At 42.6% G+C, this 23278-nt stretch overlaps 1 protein-coding gene across 4 annotated transcripts; it reads right to left on the bottom strand.

Annotated features, from left to right (window-relative positions):
* Positions 1-283: 283 nt before the first annotated feature.
* cpeb1b (cytoplasmic polyadenylation element binding protein 1b) lies at positions 284-22150 on the bottom strand. Of its 4 annotated transcripts, none has more exons than XM_050054018.1 (12): positions 21961-22150; positions 21621-21741; positions 16244-16465; positions 12922-13151; positions 10756-11008; positions 10524-10637; positions 9918-10022; positions 6764-6900; positions 6059-6257; positions 5466-5560; positions 4264-4344; positions 284-1701 (listed from the first exon to the last, which is right to left on the bottom strand). In XM_050054018.1, the coding sequence occupies exons 1-12, from the start codon at positions 21973-21975 to the stop codon at positions 1591-1593; spliced, it is 1683 nt and encodes a 560-aa protein (XP_049909975.1). In that variant the 5' UTR covers positions 21976-22150; the 3' UTR covers positions 284-1590. The 4 variants fall into 4 exon arrangements, with proteins under 4 accessions (XP_049909975.1, XP_049909983.1, XP_049909967.1 ...); XM_050054026.1 differs by having other exon boundaries at positions 10756-10957; positions 21570-21741; XM_050054010.1 differs by having other exon boundaries at positions 21570-21741.
* Between the last annotated feature and the right edge of the window lie 1128 nt (positions 22151-23278).

Raw genomic sequence — 23278 nt, forward strand, 5'->3', positions numbered from 1 at the left:
AAATAAGACTTGGATTATACTGCATAAGTTGTACGAGTCCTTAGTTTTGATATAGTTTCTGTTGTTAAACAGTCCCCAATCGATAAAGCAATGTTTGCCATTTTCTGTGGAATCAAAAAACAGTGTTTTCATTTCAAATTCAAGGGAACACAGCACGACTAACCAATAGTGATTTTGTGGGTGAAGTATTCCTTTAAGACCAGGATTTCTTAAAGAACTCCGATACACAATACAACAGTTAAATCAACCAATCAGAGTCCAGACATGACGAGTAATGCTTAAACACCTTTATTGTGCCCAATCTGAACATACTCCACAACTGTAAGAGCAGCAAACTTGGCAGACCACAATGAGGTAGACTTTCAAAACTCTAAAAAGCAGCTGGGCTAAAGGGACAACAAGCTCAGCATGACAAACTGAATGGATAAAGAAAAGACACTTTGTCTTTGGCACACAGCTTATTATGCATTTATGTCCAACTGGAACAGGAAGGCAAAATGGGATAAGAAAGCGTGGAATCATTTACTGGGGTCTACTCAAGCTCTGGATAGATTAAATTTATCATCAGCTAAGTGGAAGTTCTTACATTCAACAGGAAACAAGCAGCTGTTCTAACGTAGGCGTGTCCCCCTGCTGATGTACAAAAGTGATTAAAAACCACTGCCACCTCTCCACACGTGCAAATTAAAAAGTGCAAAAATCAAACTATGTACAATCAAAGGTTCATTCACTCTACTCAACAGGATCCATCGGGTGCTTGAGAATTGATGGATATCCAGTAGTACTGTTACATACATTTAATATAACTGGACCAACAAAGTTAAAGTAGTACTTCCAACATTTTGTGCCCATTCAGTTGAAATTTTGGGAGGGCAAATTAATAAAAAAAGAAAAATAGCCACAGAAAAATGTATGAGAAAAAAGGAAAAATAAAAGGGGGGTTTTCCCATAAACAGCCGCCTGGTAGAATTCTGTTCAAAATTTTCATGTCATGACTTAAAACCGTTTGTGTACAAATTAGTAAAAAACTGCGTAAAAATGTCTGAAATGCGACTGGTTAAATGAAGCCCAACATTCAACTCCCAAAAGTAAGAAACACCAGTTGGCTTGCACAGGAAAAAACAGATGCCAACTGGGGGTAGGGGAGGGAGGGAGGAGGGGAAAAAAATAAAAATTTAAAGGCACTGTATGGCATTTGCCAATGAACGGCAATGAGACTCGCGTGATTGCTCTTCACTATGCAACACATGTAAACAAAAAGAAAAAAAATGGCATTTTCGTCCACTTCTTAACCTTAGGCTGACTCCCGTCTCTCTGTCTGGCCGCAAGTCTGGGAAAATGCATAAGTGTGAAGGGCCCCTTGTCTCTCCCAACAAGGTCACTGTGCATAGTGTCACTGTGAACAACAGCAAAAATGTAGCAAGTGCAAAAGTGAACATTTTCTACAGTGATATCCCCAGTGCCTGGTGGAGTGCCACGGTGCCCTCGTACCGAGGGACATCTGGCACACGTGCTCTTCTTGGCGGGCAGCCTCGCCCGGTCGAGGGGGGCTCTTCCTCTGGCCCTTCAGAGTGTTTGGATCCATCTGCTCTAGCTGGAATCCCTGTTCTTCTGGTTGCGCATGAGGGGCCGGTGGTTGCTCAAGATGTCCATGGAGTGCTGCCAGTGCCAGCAAGAGCGGCAGTAGTACTTGAAGCAGGCCTGTGTGTCGACAGACAGTGATGAAGTGCATTGTGGGTTAATTCATAATGACATTCCTGATGTTGGTAAAGACACTTCAGGATGATCCATTTCAAACTGATTTAACCCTCTGAAACCTGAGTGACATCTCTTTTCTTGTGCTGCTTTCAGACGCCTTTTGCAAGTATTTAAACATTTGAACCCTGAGCACAGTGGTGCCATTTCTTTAAAAACATGGGAAAGAGGCAATGAGCAACTTGGTAAGGAATGTCCCACAAATTGCAAAAACAGTTAGTAGAAAACCATTTTTTTTAAACTAGGGAAAAAAGAAAAAGTCAGGAAAAAACTATAATTATTACAAATGTAAAATTAAGGTATAGAATTATAATATTGAAGCACTTCTTCCAAGTCATTTCCGTGTTTTTTAAATCTTTTTATTTTCCCTTCAACTAATTTTCTTGTTTTTAAATTTTCTCTTTTTACCAGTTTCTTGCGATTTTTTTCTCTTTTGTTGCTCATTGCATTCTTCCCGTGTTTTTGAAAGAAATCAAGCCAGTTTGCTCGGGTTTCAAATTAATGCACCATAGCTCAAAATAAAAATGTAAAGGATAATTCTGGTTTATTACAACTTTGGTCTTGTTTTGTAGCATCAGCCATTGTTGCCACCAGTTGTAACAATTTACTCAGAAACTTCAGTAAATCTGGTCCCTATTTTCTCATGTTTGTGTCCAAGTGACTAAAGGACACAATTTTTTAAATTTGTCCAGTCCTGAGAGCGCTGCAGACACAGCGGTGAAAACAGACTGCACGTTATCCCTACAGGCGATAGTGCACCATCAATTTACATCTATTGAAAGGGCTCGTTTTTGCCACTGACAGGCTCAGACTGTTAATTCTAAGTGTCTGACAACAGTCTGTTATTGTGACCTCACTCAAGGAGAAATGTTCTGAAATCTCAGCTCAATATTGATCCATGACATTGAAATCTTTTAGATAACACTATGCAACACTTTCTGTACTTCAACAAAATCTTCCTGACACTCCAACTCTCACCTCTTGTTAGATTTTAGGACAAGACTTTTCCTTGAGCAAGATTTGGTCGCGATAAACACACCAGCAACTAGGGGTGTAACGGTACACAAGTCACGGTTCGTTTTTTTTCGGTACAGTAATGAAAAAAATAAAGAACTATTAAATATCTTTTACTTATTGGTAACCTTATTAAAACATACCACCACAGCAGTTAACTCTTTTTACACAATTTTTGAATGAAACAAATATATATAAAATCCTGCTTTTTCACATTGTTTGAATGAAAATAGAAATATAAAAGTGAAAAATAAAATCCTGCTATTTATTTTATTTCTTTAGCGCGATCAGAATGGTCAGGGAAACGCTTTCTCTTTTTAAACGACGACGATATCGTAGTTTGCACCAGATTGCGTTAACATGCGTTAGCATGTTAGACGTGTTTCCAAGTACATACCCGACCGCTGTTCTGCAGTGTCGGCACACTGCTTTTGTCTTGTCCACTTGTTTATTTCCATCTTCGTATTTTACTCTGAAACCAAAGTGTTCCCGAACGGAGGACTTAAGGTTTGCGGGTGGGTCTTCAGGTTCGTCAGGCTCACTTGCCATGTTGTCAAAATGCGAGAATGCGCTGCACAAAGTGAAGGCAGAGAATTAAAATAAAATATAAAATATTGTCCTGCACCCAATAATTCGGTACAGGGTCGTGCCGAACCGGAAGTCGCGTATCGAACGGTTCAACACAAATACACGTACCGTTACGGCCCTACCAGCAACAGTTAAGGAACAACGTTTGATTTCTCTGTGGGGTCCTTTACGTAACTGCCAGGCACTTAAAATAATAATGTGAGCCTGTCAGTGGCAAAGATGAGCACATTTAGTGGACATACAAACAGTGCACAATTACCTGTAACCACTGTGGCTGGAGCGCTCTCTCAATACTTGACCAAGTTTTTGCCATTAGCCACTTACACACAACATCATGGGGAAGTAGGGTCCAGGTTGAAAAATACTTAAGTTTCCCTTTAACAAAGTTAGTTACCAAAATATGGAAACAGTGATGTGGCTACACTGAGGTCTGACAGGTTCACCAGGTTGTAAACATTTCCAAAGACCATAAACAACATGTAATCCACTCTATTCTGGAGGTAAAACCCAAAATGCGCTGTAGTGTCTGATAATTCCTCACTGCACAAGAAAACTACAGAAATGTACAGTGGGTCAAAGTCTGTTAACTGAGAGCTTGGAATTAAATAAATGAACAATACAATTACTGTAAGATCCATTTTTAATTTGTCTGTTTATTTTTGGTGTAATACACTTTCTGTACACTAGGTGTCAGTAACCTACACTGGGAAATAATACCAGGGGAGGCATACAGTGTTTTGACCATGGCATCTGCAGGTAGCATGACAGTACCTATATTTAGTTAGGCTACTCAGCTGTGGGATTGACAGTGCTCTACCTGGATGTAAGAAAAGACTGGCCATAACTATCACCGAGCGCTGCTACTAGCACGAGAAGATTTTGTTGAAGCACAAACTTTGCACTGACCTGGTCTCTGCAGAAGAAAGGCCCAGGTTGGCGAAGGCAAACTTGACACATGGAGTCTTCCAGGTACGGGTCAATCTGGACCTGAGGGGAAAAGGCAAAGCCATGAAAGTCATTTCACAGCAGTCACAGTGAGAGAGGTGTGAAAGCACAGTTAAAAAAAGCTTCCACTACTGTAACTGAGAACTTGCTGATGAAGCACCAGTGACTTTCAAAGTAATAAAAAAATATTGCAGGTTTTAAAGCATTTGTGCTGCATAAGGTTTTCACAGGAATATTTTTATATCTGATTATCACTCCTGTTTTATTATTTCAATTAAAAGAGTCACTCCAAGGCAGTCACTGTCCACACCAGCAGCAGCAGCAGCAAATAATGATTAATCATCAGTGGTTATAGTGATACTATTATCTTTTACTTCAGTAGAAGCTGCATTACCACAGTGCAGAAATACTGTTACAGGTACAGGTCATGCCTTCAAAATTGTACTTGACTAAAAGGAGGACATAAGAATTACAATCTCAATATACCCGATGTACCAAAAGTACCCATTACACAGAGTGGCCAATTTCGGAATGCTAAATATTGCAACGTAAACATAAAATTTAATTTTCTGCTGCTCAATCGATCATTCAAGTCTCAGCCAGCGGTGAATTTTCAGTAGTATTTAATGTTTCTATATTTTCCCTTATAATATTACAGAGTATAGTTTACATCCCACGCTGTTGACATTTTACTGTCTTGCAGGTCGCGGTCACTTTCGATACAGTTTCATTTACAATTCAATTAAAACATTCGCCACCACAAATAGATTTTCCAGATGGATCAGCAGAACGTCAGGCACATTGAAAGTAAAACTCAACCGTTCGTTCTGCTGGGTCTAAAGTTTGCCTCTGCAGCAGCTGCTCCTGGCATCCATCGATCTGATCTGATCAGCTCTGAGTGGATCTACAGATCAATTATTCACCCTACAAGTCAAATCACGGCTGAGGAAAAAAACTCATCAAGAGCTCCACCTGCACTGTGTTCACAGACCCATAAAAACCTCTATCATTCTGTGTCGAGTTAATAAATTCAAAGGGACAGTTTTGAATTTAAACGTAAAAAAAGGGGGGATAGTGGAGGTCGCTGTTGTCCCACCCATCATCAGCTTCCACCACACACACACACACACACACTCAAACTCTGTGGGAAACACTGTTCTTACCTTCTTTGTAAACTTGGGGGTTTTGATCTCCACAAATGCTGCGCACACAGCCTTCAGATAACTGCGCTGATTGTTAAAAGTGACACGTCCAGAGCCTGAACAGGAAAAAGCACAGATTTCAGTTTATATCCGACTGTTTGGCAAAAAATATTCTGCACAGCAACTTCATATAAAAACAGACATTTGATAGCTTCCTTCGCTTCGTTTCCTCAGTGCCCAGCACTTATAATTTGCAACTGATGCATGGCTCAAACCCTCATGTCAAAGTGAATACACTGGTCATGGCAACTCCACTGAAATTGACCGAGTTTATCGTTATGAATGTGACTCAGTCTGTGTTTGCTTCTGAAAGCAGGTTTCATTCATTCATGCATCATCATTTTCAAAAAGCTTAATGATTAAAAGGTAAATCTTGAACACAAAAAGAAGTTCCTAAAGACACAGGTGACCAACAACAACCTACACTAATTCAAACTCTACATGTATCTCTGCAAACTACATGCACATACAGGAGCAGAATTTTACCTTTAGCATGTTTCACTTTAAGAGTGAAAACCTGGACATCACATCTGACTCAACACATGCGCTCTCACCTATGGGGTACTTGTGCTTGTCCGTGTCGATGCCAGCATACATGACGCCTCCGAACAGGTCGTTCATGATGCTGGCCAGCGCCTCAGCGTTCAGCATGCCATGCAGCGCACCAACAAACACCGTCTTACTGGGGTCCAAGCGCTGAGCGGGGCAGCGCACGTAGTTACTGTCGGAGATCACCCAGGGGATCACCTGCACCTATAAACCAAAAAAAGAGCAAGAGTCAGCAGTCAGATGACTTGTATAAAACTTTGCCTCGGTAAAATAAATCACAACGTTGCCAGTTTTAAAGTAAGAAACCATCTGATCTATGGTGACAACTAATTAACCTATTGACATTTTTCCCCTCTATTAAATCGAAAAGTTTGGACTGTGGGCTGCAGAACATGATGCACTTAAGTATTCAATTTACAGTGACCAAGCAGAAAAGCAGCAAAGGCTCAAACGAGATGCTGCGGAGAATATTTGGCATTTGTTTGATAAATGAAAACCAATTAATGGATTATGAATTATGCCAATTAGTTTTCTGTCGCATCAGTTTGAGCTCTGATGTGATCAGAGAATAATGAACCAAGATTACAAATCTGATCAGCTTTCAGTCCTGACAGCTTTATTCTCAGCTGCCACAGTTCACATTTTGGCCAGTTCCAACACAGTATGTAGTTTTTGCATAACTGTGCCCTGCATGTTTAGTTTCTACTCACATCCTTGCATCTCATCCTGCGACTGGACATCTTGAAGTAGTACTCTCGGTTGTCCTCTGGGTGGAACGGATCCTGGGAGCAGGCGTGGAGCAACGCCCGCACAGACTTCTCGTTCTCAAACACCAAGTATACATAACCTAGAAACATCCAGAATACTTTAGTACATATAATAACATGGCCTTCACAGTATTATGGTGAGAATTTAGACTCCAGCATGACGACCTTCACAATGTTCAGGCAGCGACTATACCAAGTACAAAAAAAGCCTTTTCACATCTGAACCAAGGTTCATATTTTTGTTACGTTGTATTAGGGCTGCACACGACTCAGAATTACGTCAGTCAAATTGGATTTGGTCTGTATCATATTAAGTTGCTGTGAGCTGTAAATCCACCACTTCTAGGTAGAAGGCAGGAGATATTATAAAGCCTCTCTTCCTCCAGGAAGCTGCCTTCGTCTCACTCCGACTCACTTGGGTCTGCAGCTGCCTGTAGTGGAGAGCAGCATGAAAGTGAGGAGCGCTCACTCTGCAGCTAAATCTGGGGACAGAAAGTCCCCATAAGTACACTAACTGAATTTCAAAAGAGACTGCTCAACTTGAAGAATCTCAGTTGACTGAAGGGTCTCCAAATGATCATTTGACTCGTCTGACTTTTAGGGGCGGTCCTACATCGTACAGATTTGACCGAATTCGTTTTGGTTTCACATTACGCGAGCACACTAAAGAACTACACACGATACACCCATGTCCTGACGTCACCTTCATGAGCCGCGTTTCTCTATACTTGACACTGACTAGTTTGTAGACAGGCTGTTCAATCCTCCCACAAAGGAATTGGAAAAGTGTCGAAATTTGAGTTTTCCCTACTGACTCTTTTTAAAGTCGTTTCAGTCTCTTCCCGTGTGGGACTGACACACAGGAAGAGACTGAAAATTCTTTTGAGATGTAAAAGGTAACAGATTACTAGTTACCCTGTTAAAAAATTAATAAGTGATGTAACTTTAACTACTTGAAGGGAATGTAACTTATCACATTTGATTACTTGTCTTACAAATGTTTTAAACAGGACAATAAAGCTGAAAAGACCTCCCCCATGTCTGTGTGTTTGTTCCAACTTTAGGAGACAAAACAATAAATGTTACATCCACTGTGTAACAGTCCATCATAGAACTCTATATACACACACAGAATAACTTTGGTTCTCTGTGAGGGGATTAACGCTGGGAGCAATAAAACATGCTGCTGTGAGAAAGCAGAGACGAAGATTACACTCTGCAACAGTCCAGCAGGGAGCAGAGTAGGGAAAAGGGCAGCGCTTCATGTGCTGACAGGAGGTGGAGCACACAGTCTAATCACCTGATATCCACTGCTGTTCCTGCTGGGAGCAGAGCTGTGCAAATTCAAACAAGACAAACAACCAAAAACAGCGCTCAAAATTTGAGCGCAAATGTCCAGACTGTCTGGATGTAGAGACAGCTCCTTGTAAACCATCCTACACCTACTGTCGCACTCAAATTTGTCCCAACAGCTTTTCTAACCCATGTTGTCCAGAAATATGCCAAGAGAAAGCTTCCCTGCATGGCAAAGAGATGCAAAGCTACAGAATGTATTTTATATTCTACATATGAGCTTTTTACTGAAAATATTTCCACCTGGACCTTTATGCTCTCATTTCTCCTCTAATCATCACGCTGTAACCTGTGACAGGCTGTTATGATACCACAACTGTCACACATTCACATGTAGATTTTTTTTTAGCTGTGAGCGTCACGTAGGTTTACCTTACCAAAGGTTTTTGACAAAATCACTTGACACCGACTCCTGTTTGCACACGGCGAGAGAGGAGAGGGAGAGACGCTGTGCTGCTGCCAGAGGAGCCGCTGACTGAGTTCCCTCTGAGCAGTAAGTCACTAAAAGAGTCTGAGAAGTCCGGGGCTGTTCATAAAACATTCAGGACGCCACAGTTTATTCCACACTACTGAAGCTGCTCCTCTTTTTGGAACCACTGCGGTGTTGGTAGTAATTTTGCTTTCAGCCATGTTTGTCATTGCCGTGGGTAACAGTATGTCAATATGTCAACAAGTCGAAGTATCACGAGGATCACAATATGAATTTTCATATATTAAAAATTATATTATGAGCAAGATAATATGGCACACGCCTAATGCCATGACATGTAACTAGTTACATCCCAACACTGACTGTACATTCACTACTATTTGACAACTTTACTGCCAATTTCTGACAAAACACCCTTCTGCTCTGAGCGAAGTCACGGTCACGCTTTGTCGCCCACCCACACCCCTCTTCATCACTTGAAGATAGCCAGCAAAAACTTTATGCAAGTGATCTCAAAATCCAAATCATGTAAAATATGTCTTAACACCAAACGAACCACGGTTCAGGTAGATCCACACAGTCAGACCAAGGTTCAGCTGTTTGGTCTGCACGGTGGTCCTGGGGAGGCTTCAGATATAATTTTGGTTCAGATCAAACTGACAGTCCAAAGGTTCAGACCAAACGAGGTACGTGTGAAAGGGCCCTAAATGTGTCTGCTTTAAAAGGCCTAACAATCATGAGTTTTAAAAAAGTATTCAACAAAATAAATCATTATCACTTAACAGCTTTGTCTTTTTCTAATCAAACAAACATGTCCTCAACAAATTACTGATGACGAAGCTGCAGCCTGAGACTGATCATTGCTGTCTGAATGATGCAAGAGGTGTGAGAATTGTGTGTAGTAAGAGGAAATGTCTTGAATAATGAGGACATCTGTCGTGAAAGCTGCATTAGGAAAAATGAACAGCAGTCACAAGTAGACCTTCAAACACTGACAGACACTTGACTGAATATTTGCTCAGTCTAACAGCTTAAAAACTTACCAGCAGGCTGAATCAATACGTCCAAAAATCACAGAAACCCAACATTATAAGTGTTTAAACAGACTACTGCAGGTTTAATGCAGTGTGAAGCATTTCTCTTGTTCAGTTTCTACGTCTACCACCATGTTTCATGCTACATTTAAGCCCCAGTATCACCATCCAAAGCTGCTCTGGAGACCAACACTCAGACTCACCAGCATGCCATGTGCTCACCACAGTGCCACCCTGAAACCACGAAGAAAAAATAAATAGCCTACCAGCTTGTCGTTACCTTTTGCCACATTACCTTTGGGAGGACAGCGAGGGTGCTTTCCATCCTTACCAGGCCACTCCACGGTCAGAGGGCCGTAGCCACTGAAGGTGTTAATCAGGCCAGCTGACAGAAAAAGGACAAAGACAAAATTAACCAGTGTGACAAGTATTTCAAGAAGTATTGTTTCCAGTAAGTGGCAAATCTCTGTAGTTATAACGGGTGTGGTTATGGGACGTTAACAGGGACACAGCTTAAAATGCTAAATATTTTTTAATACAATGACTGCTCGGGTTTTCAAGGGTGAGCATGGGAAAAACAAATGCTACACTTTCTTTAATGGGAACTTTTCAGTGGTTGGAATCGCATATTACCACTCTGGATGCTCATAGTATTGACATGCTTCTGCCTACACTCTCAAACCAGTCGATTCAGTTTATCACTCCGCCCAGTGGTACCAGTAACCCATTACTCATCACTGCATTTTCTATGAAAAGGTTGGGTGGCCATCTCCAACACCAAAGCCCAGCTCAGACTAAGGATGTTTCTGGCGACTAATTTCCCTGTCGAAAAGAGGAAAACACCCAGAAAACCGTCAAAATCTAGCACAATTTATTAAGTATTTACCTTCAGTGATGTCCCAGGGCACGCCACCAAGAAAGACCTTGCAGGAGTACAGAGGATCCTTGTTGTTTCTGGGAGGCAGCTGACCGCTCCAGGTGAACGTGGCCTCATTCACAGCTGACGAGTCCACAAAGACAAAATTCAGATGTCACTTCAATCCACAAAGCCACCACATCTACCATGTATACAACTCAAGACATTTAAAAAGGGCAGAACCGTGATAAGTCAGATTTACCTGCAGCCTGTCTGTGCAGGCGGGCCTCCCTCTCGATACTGAACGTATCATCCGGTTGCTCCAGCATATCTGCACCAGGCCAGGAGGAGCCGGTACGCCAGCGGCGAGAGATGGCTGAGGCGGGGCTGGCACTGGATGGCGGTGTCAGAGGAGAGCTGGAGTCCTGGGGGTCCAGACGGGAGCCCAGGCGCAGTAGATCCTTCTGCATGTTTGATGCGAGATACGGCAGGGGAGGGGAAATCCGCAGTGTTGACTGGAGAGAAAGACATGTCCAGGCAAATGGTACCTCACTGGAGACATGAGCAGACTTCTAAATGTGATTAAAACTCTATACAGTACGCATCTTTGTGCCTAATCATACAAGCACATCCAGCACAAACAAAGGCCAGATTTAAAACACTGAGGGAGTAGCACAGCCTGTACTACAATGGCTTACAAGGAGAGCTCAATAAATGTACTGATCATCAGCTCAGAGTCCTGTCACTTTCCAAACTGCTGCTGAGTTTTTTTGACATTAGAAATAGTTTTTTCCTCTAATGAAGTGAAGCCTGAGAGCTACCTCATGCAGCCGGTTTCAGCCTGCTGTTGCTCTCACATCTAATTGCAACATATGTTAAACACACTTATACAAATATGAAGGTGCACTGACGCTGTACGTTTTTTGCTGCAAGCCTGCTGCTAAACTTCACCTAAAAGCTACGCTGACACTTGCCAACACTGATGCAGCCTCCACTGCTGCCATTTTATAAGACCCACTTCCACCCCAGCATCTGCCTGTAGGGTCCAAGTCTACCCTGAGTTTTGTGTTTCCTTAACAGTTCCCCCCAAAATCAAAAATACATGTTTGTCCTCTTACCTGCAGTGCCATTTATCAATCTAGATATGAGCCGTAGAGATGTCCACCTTCTCTCTAATATAATGGCACTAACATTGGAGATGGCACTCAGTGCTCAAAACGCACTTGTGGTGCTTGGGGTGCTCAAAACGCCAAAAAAACCCCAAAACATTTCAGTCAGGTCCACTTTGGTCAAAACTAGTATTATATTTGGCGGTATGGTTCTGTTCTGGGGTCTCTCCATCCTTCCACTCGCCTACGAGGAAAGTCTAAGGCAGGAAGAGCAGCAGCAAAGACTCCTGGGAGAGCGGCAGAGCAGTATCAGTGACAAACAGAAATGACATTGTTAAGTCAGACACAGCATGAAAAAGAGGAGCTGGGGTGGAGGCAGGTTGCAAAGCGGCTTGAGAGGAAGCAGCAACAGTAGGCAGGCCAGAGCAGTTTAAATAGGGCGCCCTGAATGAGATCTGCAAATTGGTTGCATAGAAAGGAATCATGTGATCAATCAGCTGCTCCATCAGTTGATTGGGCTGTTTGTTGATGTAGCTTGGATGTGAGCTGAGCTTGACATCGTGTCCTGCCTGAACTAACGCTATGCTCAATTTGAAAATCTCAGCAGCAATGTCTCTTTCCAGAAATCATGAGCCAGTCACTCAACATAATCCACAGACCTTGTTTTGAGCAGTTTCATGTAACCACACCACCAACCATATCACCACGCAGAAGGAAGCATGTATCTAAAGTTTAAAGTGTAAAGTTCCACTGATTGTCACACACCTGAGTGTGTGAAATTTGTTCTCCGCATTTGACCCATCCCCTGAGGGGAGCGGTGAGCAGCAGCACTTGGGAATCATGTGGTGATCTAACCCCCCAATTCCAACCTCTGATGCTGAGTGCCAAGCACAGAGGCAATGGGTCCCATTTTTATAGTCTTTGACACAGTATGAACCTCCCAGTCTCAGGGCAGACACTCTACCATTAGGCCACTGAGGTGGTACACAAGGATGAGGATCGTGCGCCTGACAGTGTGAGATGTAAACATTAATGGCCTCCTCCTTGGCTGAGCTGTAACATTAGCTGGCTCAGTGATGCTAGGTGAGCTAGCAGCAGATGCAAACACAACATGTCATCTGATGAATTTGAGCTAAGAGATGAGCAGGGAGATACCTGAATACACCCTGATATTGTGATCCCACTGTCCACTTATCTTCAGTATGTGGTTGTTAAAGTGAAGCCCAGTGACATTTGAAACAAACGTTCCCCACCTGACTCACCCATCAAAAGTCCCAGGACATGAATAGGAGTTACAGAATAGGTATCATGAACCCTACCAGCATGTCACAGAGATGGTCTGAGCCGGAGCTGAATCCGCTGGTCTCCGAGTCTTCGGGACTGCTGGAGCGAGAGTCCAAAAAGGAGCTGGAGTCCAGACGGTTTGCCATGCGCGCCATGCTGGGGAACTTCTCCAGGAAGTCAGCAGTCATGCTCAATGACTCAGGGGGCAGGTAGCCTGGGGGCTTTCCAAGGATGCTACTGAAGGGGCTGTTCAGCATACCTAGCACTGGAGAGAAAGGACACATACACCATTTACAGTCTTACTGAGAAGACTCGGCCATCTCAGAGTGATCTGTGCAGGTAGACGTAGTGATATCACTCAGACCCAGACACCACACTGGCAGCAACAAAGCCGCCTGGTGTGTTGCTTCACGTCGCCTGTGTCTCTGGCAAAAGTTGCACATGAACACACCACAAAGACTACAAATGACAGCCAACTAGCACGTACACTCTGCGCCTGCGTGAGAGGAAATAACTCCACACCAACAGACGGCAGCAGTTTCATATGTCATTTAAAAAAGGGAAACCAGAGGACTGTCTTGATGCTAGTTAGCCAGTTAGCAGATTAACAACAGTCCAATGTTGAAAGAACAGAGGATATTTACCATGCGGGAGTGAACACCACCAAAAATCACAAGGAAACATTTCTGCAAAAGAGTTAAATGGCTAAAGAAAAAAAATCTTACTTTATGTAATAAATTTGTTTCGATCTTTGTCTTTGACTTTTGCTCTTTGTTTACATTCCTCACTTTAGTTTCTTTTCTCGTGTGCTGAGCTAAACTGCCAATCAGATATGGCTGGGCGATATAAGTACTATGTGCGATATATTGATATATTTTCAAGCAAGATATAAATTTAGACAACACCGTTTGTATCGATATATAGGGTCAAGTTCTCTCACACTTTCCGCACAGCTCCGCCCCACTCAGTCACTCAAGTTCTCCATCAACACTAAGACACAGGGCTGCTCCTCTGTTTAATCTGTCTGTTAATTAGTCTACAGTGCGACATTGGTTGATATGTTGCACGTGCTATGCTAAATCAGTCTGAGAAATTACTGCAGCACACATGCAATCCAGCACTGAGCAGCTAGTTTGTGTGTGAGGTGGATCACAGCACGTTGCTGTTCTTGGTAGTTGTAGTCTATTTTGTGAAACTGAGACAGCGCCTGGATGCAGGCGACAGATGGGTTTAATAAAAATGGAATGACAACACAGACGTTTCATATACAAGACATATATAACACAGACAAACTGTCTCTTGCTCCTTCCCTCCCTCAGCCTCTCTGTTGATGCTCTGTGCATAAATAAGATCGATAGCCCAAATAAATGAATATTTAAATCATTCTCCAGCACTAGATTCATTTGAAAGGCCAAAAGATGGACTCCATACACAAAAGATGTTTAATTGTGTCAAACTACAATGGATTTGGACGTACTTGATACTTTTATACTCAGGTTATAGTTTAGTGTCCTGTGCTGCAAACCTTTAAACCTCTGTAGCTCCAGTGCTGTGTGCAAAAAGTTAACAGTCCTGCTATTTTATATAATTTTGCATTTACATGTTGTGCAGCTGTATATTTTCAAACAGTTGAATAAAATCCCTGTCTTTGCATTTTGATCACAATCTGTTTAATAAAAGTGCTCGTGACATCCTAAATGTGGCTTTGACTTGCAGCTGAAAACATGTAGTTCATTTTGTAGCAAATACTGAGATATATATCTTTTAAATCGCCAGTCAGCCTGTAAATAGGATAGATACAGAGATATGAATTTTTGTCCATATCAGCCAGCCCTACAATCATTTAATTCACCAACGGGCTCTGCCATCACCAATTCAACGTGATAAATCAGCAGAAAAGAAGCTGAATATCACCATAGAGGGCCAACTGTCTGGGATACATCACACCAACGAGGGCTAGGGATGCTAACCAACACTGACCAACGGCCGACCATCAGCTTGGTGTGTCAGCGCTTTTAGCTTGTTTGACGTCGTCCGTTTTGAAAGTGTATGAGCAGACTGAAGACGGGATGTGTGTGCTGAATCAACAGAGCCATACTAATTTGTCAGAAGGCTGCGGGCATTGTAAATTCAAGTTTCTTAAATGTGTATCTTTCTTTGCTCCTCCAGTTGCAAAACAGGCTCCCACAAAGAGCAGAGCAAAGAGAATTGGGCTCGTGTGCTGAATCTTGAGCACCACATTGATTAGAGAGAAGTGAAAGGCAGCAAACGCCAAGTCAAGTTTCCCAAATTTGCATGTAGGAGAGGATACTTGATGTGCAAGCTGGCTGCCAACATCAACCCAAACTGAGTTGATGCTTGAAGCATTTTTAATTTTACTTTTGTTGTTTTGTAACTTGGCTGCAGCTAATCTGAAACCCGGCCTTGTCACAGAAGCTACGCGCCTTTCCCTTTAGCTAATTCATTCAACACCTTCCCCAAACAAAGTCCGATGATGCTTAGCAGCCATTCCTTCAGCATTAACCAGCAGCTTCCTTCCTCTTGATAACAAAGTGAGTCAGCTGGAAACACAGATACGTACTGCGTGGCCTGTAACCGTGAACACGAGGCTCTGAGGGGATTATTCAGCTGTAGGCCGCATTCAAAGCTCTGTCCCACTTTGTTGCGGGCCCAGTTTAGAAAGCTCTAAATGAAGTCATGCCGGGTCGGTTTGGACACGCAGCGATAAAACTATAGCACTACAAATGGGTCAGGACAAGTGGGGCATCGTTATTGTGTGTGATACCTCTCTGAAGACAGACACTCATCTCAGAGCTGTCTGACAGCCTGAATGTCAGCATTTACATAATCTATGTTCATGCGTGTTAAACAGCTGACTGACTGTTAGTCTGCTTTGTATCCTCACTTAACATATGCACCTGGTGTGAAAATAATACCCTGGCATCATCAGTTTGATCAACAGGTGCTCACATGTTTAGATAATGACTTCTAATCTTGCGTGCTGTAGGTTTGGGGAAAAGAAAAGTAGCTTCACTGGATTGTTTTTGTGCCTGCTCGATTGCTGGAGATGCAGCAAAGCAAAACTGCCACATCATCCTCCCTAGTGAGTGACGCTACAGCCTGTTCCCACACACAGACTGCTGTTAATGACCAACCACAAATTCCAATAAAAAAGAGGGCGACACAAATCAAGGCAGACAACCTGACAGCTGCTACAATATCTGCTGTAATGTTCAAATAAATGGTGTCATGGAGAGAGCGAATGTACTCGAACACTCACTTTACGTGGTATAAAACAAGACAGAGCTGCAGGTTTTGCTGTTATGATACATTTAGATAAACAGATCTGGTACTTACTGGAGGGTGAGTTGGTCTGAACATGCGAGGGGGATGTGTGTGTGTCCGTCTCCTGGCTGCTCCAGGGTCTGTCCCAGCCGGACAGCCGGAGAGACTGGAGGCCCAGGCCCAGGTCTGTGACACCCGGTGGGCCCCTGGATGACGGCATCTCCTGGGAGCCGGGCATGCCACCACAGTTGGGGAAGAGCATCCTCCTGCTGCCCACCGCAGCCAGCTCCGACTCTTCTCGATCCAAGATCCAGTTCAGAGATGTGGGGAAAGAGAGGAGAGAGGAAGTGTTAGACAGCTAAAAAGAAACTGTTGTCTCAGTCTGTGTTACATAAAAAAAAAGGGGGGCAGGGAGAAAGTCGTCACACAAAACTGTTCCTGTAAAAGAGAATTTGAAAAACAAACTTCTCTGATCGCCTCATCTCCCCCTACCCTGGATGACGGGGGAGCTAACCTGCTGCCTCTGTGCCCGGTGCAACTGCCATGCATCTCCGTCCGCATCACTGACCCACCTAGCAGCATGTGACATGGCTGCTGATGCACTCGCACACCCCTGCTAATGACATCAGCTTTCCCCCACCTCCCTGCTTCCTTGCCTAACAACTGTGTAATGAAAAATTCCTGTCGGAGCTATTGGCTTGTTGATAGGAGTACTCCCCTCTCTGGTAGGCACAGCACGTCTCCGATGGTGGGAAGACGGCTGCCACCGTTACTGCTGCTGCTGCTGCTGCTGCTGCTTACTCTGTCTAGCCTTGTTTCCTGAGTGAGCTGACAGAGGCAGGGGGGGAGGGAGGGAGGTGAGGGGCAGAGCTACAGCGGCATGGTGGGAGGCAGCATGGGAGATGGGAGCGAATGACTCAGCAGACTTGATTTAAAAAGAACTTCAGACTTGAGGATGCTCAATAAGAGATCAGAAAACTGGATCTAAATCACTGCTTTAACCGTACACACCGACTGATGTATCCTCTGATGTTTTCCTGCACACAAACACACACTGAAGACACAGTGCATGCAGAGACTCGCTGTTAGCAGAAGCAGCTGACTGATCAGATGTTGAGGACGGAGCGATTTGCACAGCCAGCTCCTCCCTTCCCCTCTCCAGGCCTGGAAAGCATCCAGCAGCCAGCCCTGATTCAGCAACACCAGGCTGGGGTGGTGGGGCAGAGAGGCCACAGCAGAAGTTCAGCTCAGTTTGCGTCAAGATACGAGTCACTTTCGTAAAACTCGCAGGACATTAGTGTTGGACTGCTGCTCATGTCAAGCCCAGTGAAACCTCCATACTATCCAGAACAAGACTGCCGTTAAGCAAATTAACAATTCAAGGAAAAGACGCAGGCACTGTGCTGAGCTTAAATCTTGGCAAATCTCACGCTTGGGGTAAAAAAAAAAAAAAAAAACACTTCAAAGTGCTGCAATGCTGCAGACCAGCGATGCAGCATGAATCAGCTGCTGGCACCCGAATGATAATGACAAGGTGAAGGAGGTTTAACAGATGGCAACTCTGGCTGAGAAAGTGACAGTGGCTTCTTTGGCGGGAGGCAACTTTTCACCTTGAAAAAACATCTTAAAACTAACTAGTGTTTCTGTAACTTTCATTCAGAGTCATTTTATGGTTTTATGGTCTTAATGGGTTGCTACAACAAAAATGCAAACCACAGATCAGCAGCAGGAGGATCCAACACTGGATTCAATAGCTACCACTGAAGACACTGAGGTCATGTCCTCTGCATTTAAAGTTTAGGAAATTGGGAAGAAGTTGCATTCACATACACATGTTCATGCATTTTTACAAGGGCGCAGGTTTTGTTTCAACACTGGAGGGGCGACATATGAAATGAGAGGATTAAGGGTCCTCCATCAGAAAACTTTCAGCATCAAACACTTTATTTCCTGCATTCTGGTAAATTTTTGGCACTAATTTGTGCCTTTTCTGTTCTTTGCTACCTTGTTTTTTTAGACCGAATCACTATCATGCTAATAATCCAGAAAACTGGCGATTGATTTAAATTGCAGAGATATGCGGACTTGGCAAACTTGTTTACTTCTTTTGTGATTTTCAGCCGTAACTGTTAAGTTTAAAAATTAGGAACGCACACGATTAGACATCTAAACGATTAAACGTCCGCCCCCTTGCTAGTCGGCACCAGAAATATTAGTCAGTTAAACCAATCAGTATTTATTTACGTACAAGGTAGTCTCTATATACAGACTCTACATTCAGTGACTGTAGAGTCTGTAGGCAAACCCCAGAGATCTTGCCTCGGGAAGAAGAGCGGAAGAGCCCTGGTTTCCGGTGCTAGACTGTTTGTAGTCCGTGTGTTATTGACCAATCACATTTGAGCCGGCTGCAGTTGTTGCCAGGTTAAACAGAAATTCGCCTCCTCCGCCCAAATCAAACCGGAATGCCAAAAAATCGGGGGTCTGCCCCCATCGGCTGTATTCGCCGTCTGCCGGAAGTCAGACGCCAAATACAGCCAATGGGTTCTGAGAACGTGTACAAGGCGGCTTAACTGTCATGCAGCCACCTGCCACTAGTGGGTGCTACAGAGCCGTCAGACAGCAGTCCCCCTCCCCGTGGTAATGCTCCAGTAGACTGTTTTATTGGAGAGATGTCCTCTCACTAAGCCAGCGCGGTTTGGCAGAACGTTGATCTAGAAAATTAATTCAGCAGCAATTAATCTTTTTTGAGATGTTATATTATTTGTTAACTTTAAGTGAGTTGGTGTCAGATAATGTGCAGGTTTACATTCACACTGCACGGAGCAACATGTCTCTCATTTCAGCTGAAATTTGATTATAATTTAGATGTTTTATTAACTTTAATGTGAATTGCTATCATTTCTGTCAGATAATCTGCAAGGTTCAATGTGCCCCACATTTCAGAGGCAATTTCTTTATTTCAGATGTTATTTTAGTGGTTAACTTTTGACTGAGTTGCGGTCATGCTCACGTTCATACCGCACGGCACAAAGTGTCTTGTACTTCGGCGGCATTTAAAAATCAGACATGGTTGTTGAAGATTGTGATTAAAGGCTTCAAAGGGCTCTTAATGCACACAACTGGGACAATGTGTCAAATACTTAATAAATTGTGCTAAATTTTGCTTTCCCTTTTTAGACTAGTGGACTAGTCTTAATTAAAATTTTTGTTTAGTCAACAGGGAAATTAGTCGCCAGGAACATCCCTATTAAAGATATAATTTAACATGGTGGTCCAACCTATCTGACATTTCTGCTGTGCCTACTTTATGTACTGTGTTGCTTTGCTAGTGTCTGATGAACCACATCTACCAACACTGAAGCTAAGCACTGCTGTGGATGGGAGCCACAGCAAAATGTTTTTTAGCCACTAAAAAGACCTACCCAAAATAAAAGAAAAATCAGTGTACGCTACATTTAGAAATTGTGACATTTCATAGAATAAATGGTCATCAATGAAAAGGTCCAGTGTGAACAATTTAGGAAGATATTTTAGCAGAAACTGAATAAAATATAATGAGTGTTTTCTCTTTGGTGTACAATCACCTGAAAATAAGAACTGTTGTGTTTTCGTTATCTCAGAATGAGTCGTTTATATCTACACAGGAAGTGGGGCTTAATCCACAAAGTCCGCCAAGTTACACCACCATGTTTCTACAGCAGCCCAGAGTGGACAAACTAAATACTGGCTTGCGATAGGCCCATTCTTGTTTTTGCTTCAGCCACCGTAGTTAGCAAACCCTACACACCATGTTGGAAAAACATTGATTTTTAACATGAAACTGCTTCATTCAGTGTTTTTACCGGGTTTAAATCACCTGGTCCATTTGTTTTGGAGAGGAGGAGACCTCTGCGGATAAGTCAGCTCCCGGTAAAATCCTCCTGAACAATGAACACTGAAGAAATTCTAACCAGGGGAAGGTTAAGACAGTTGTAGTCTGCAATCCTCACTGCTAGATGCCACTAAATCCCCCTAAATCTTACACACTGGACTGGAAATATTTTTGGGTTTATGACTGTTGGGAGGACAAAACCAGAAACACTGAGGTCAAATGGGGCTTCTGAAAATGACTGTAAAGGACTAACAGTATTTCCCCAACCAAAATTGTATTCCTAGTAGTGTGACCTTCAAACAGCATGTCGTCTTTAAACTCAATTTTACAATTAAAAAGGTCCAGTGAGTAGAATTTAGGGGGATATATTGATAGAAATGGAATATAATAACAGGTTCTTTAGTGTATAATCACCTGAAAAAAGGGACTGTGTTTTTGCTACCTTAAAATAAGCCATTTATATCTGCACAGAGAACAGGTTCTCATCCACAGAGATGACCATGTTTCTACAGTAGCCCACAACGCACAAACACTGGCTCTACACAGGACCAGTCTTGTTTTCGCTTCAGCCACTGTGCCACAAGCCAAACCACATTGGAAAAACACTGATTTTTAACATGAAACTGCTTTAGTCAGTGTTTTTACTGGTTTAAACCCCTGGGTCTGTTTGCTTTGGAGAGGAGGAGATCTCTGAGGATAATTCGGCTTACAGTAAAAACCTCCTGATCATCTGGATGAGAAATAAGGTGAGCACACATTTGCAGGTATTGTGCAAGCGGGATGTCTGCGTCAAGCTGTAGAAACATTAATTTGCAACACGAAACGGTTTTACTCAGTGTTTTTACCAGTTGTAATCACCTGGTCTGTTTATTTTGGAGAGGAGGAGGCCTCTGGGGATAATTCAGCTCCCAGTAAAAAACTCCTGAACCAAACACTGACTCTAGATAGGACCATTTGTGTTGGTCACCATAGTGTTTAAGGGTTTATAATAATTGAGTCTCTTTGTTTTGGAGAGGAGAGACCTCTGGAGATGATTAGTCTCAGCGTAAGAAGCCACTTGAACAATGAAAACTTCAGAAATCCTAACCGGGAGCTCACGCTTGGCACACAGGATTCACAAACCTCACTGTTAGATGCCACTAAATCCTGCACATTTTAAACATGGTTGACAGTTTGTTTAGGTTTTAATGGAAAAGATTGAACAGCTAGTTGATTACCTCTGGACATTAGAGTATTTCCCAATCACAATTCTTGGCAGTGTGGCCTTAAAACGTTATATACGTATAAAATGTAGTCAATTTTACAATTAAATGGTTAAAACATAAGAAAATCCAAATAATTAGATGAAGCTATTAACTTTTTGATGTCTGCTCAAACTTTTCCAACAGGTTCAGTGAAGGGCCTTCATCTCAGTGCGTCTAAAGCCCTGTGTTTATACCCCAGCAGACCAACCAGGCATGAACCTGGTCTTGGTGTGTGCAGCCAAGTCGACCTGCTGCAAAGAGTCCAACACTAAACAGACTTTACCACTCAGCAGGTCTGGCTTTCCCTTGGTGCTGTTAGGCGTGGTGCACACACCGGTGAAATCCAGAGCGTTGCCCAGCATGGTGTTCATCCTGCGGAAGATGTCGGCGTTGCTGCAGGTGGACAGAGCCGGAGACTCGGTGTCCGGGCTGTCCGGCCTGCGGGGGTCGTTTCTCTGCAGGAGGGAGACAGCAAGAGAGGAGACACTCATGCTGAAGGTGCAAACATGTGGCCGAGTACAAAACACTACTTTACCGACCGTTGTTAAAACTGCTCCGGTGTGTTACCGGGTCTGACAGTGACGTCGGTGAGTCTCATGTCACACAAAGGGGCAAATGTTGAACGTTAAACTAATTTAATTCACCGGTTTAATTAAGTTGTTTTTTTAACTCACCAGGGAAAACGCCATGATGTGGACTGACAGCCTGTGAGAAATGTCACAATAATAACGGCTGGCTGCGGTAAAAGGTCATACTTATGAAGTCTGCTAACCTGCTAATTAGGCTCAATTTACTGAACGTGTGCTGGACGAATGGAGCGTCGCGAGAGGGCCCACACTGTGGTCACGTGACCCACATCAAGGACCTCACCGCTCATAATACAGATCACGTGTCAGTGTAGATTAAAGTTAGATAAGATAATTAAAGTTAGATAGATAGATAGATAGATAGATAGATAGATAGATAGATTAATTAGATGGATAGATGGATGATAGAAAGGTGGGCAAGTAGATAGATAGATAGATAGATAGATAGATAGATAGATAGAAAGAAAGAAAGGTGGGCAAGTAGATAGATAGATAGATAGATAGATAGATAGATAGATAGATAGATAGATTAATTAGATGGATAGATGGATGATAGAAAGGTGGGCAAGTAGATAGATAGATAGATAGATAGATAGATAGATAGATAGAAAGAAAGAAAGGTGGGCAAGTAGATAGATAGATAGATAGATAGATAGATAGATAGATAGATAGATAGATTAATTAGATGGATAGATGGATGATAGAAAGGTGGGCAAGTAGATAGATAGATAGATAGATAGATAGATAGATAGATAGAAAGAAAGAAAGGTGGGCAAGTAGATAGATAGATAGATAGATAGATAGATAGATAGATAGATAGATAGATTAATTAGATGGATAGATGGATGATAGAAAGGTGGGCAAGTAGATAGATAGATAGATAGATAGATAGATAGATAGATAGAAAGAAAGAAAGGTGGGCAAGTAGATAGATAGATAGATAGATAGATAGATAGATAGATAGATAGATAGATTAATTAGATGGATAGATGGATGATAGAAAGGTGGGCAAGTAGATAGATAGATAGATAGATAGATAGATAGATAGATAGAAAGAAAGAAAGGTGGGCAAGTAGATAGATAGATAGATAGATAGATAGATAGATAGATAGATAGATAGATTAATTAGATGGATAGATGGATGATAGAAAGGTGGGCAAGTAGATAGATAGATAGATAGATAGATAGATAGATAGATAGATTAATTAGATGGATAGATGGATGATAGAAAGGTGGGCAAGTAGATAGATAGATAGATAGATAGATAGAAAGGTGGGCAAGTAGATAGATAGATAGATAGATAGATAGATAGATAGATAGATAGATAGATAGATAGATTAATTAGATGGATAGATGGATGATAGAAAGGTGGGCAAGTAGATAGATAGATAGATAGATAGATAGA

The sequence above is a fragment of the Epinephelus moara genome, chromosome 1 (assembly GCF_006386435.1).
Source record: "Epinephelus moara isolate mb chromosome 1, YSFRI_EMoa_1.0, whole genome shotgun sequence".
In the NCBI taxonomy this organism is placed as follows: domain Eukaryota; kingdom Metazoa; phylum Chordata; class Actinopteri; order Perciformes; family Serranidae; genus Epinephelus; species Epinephelus moara.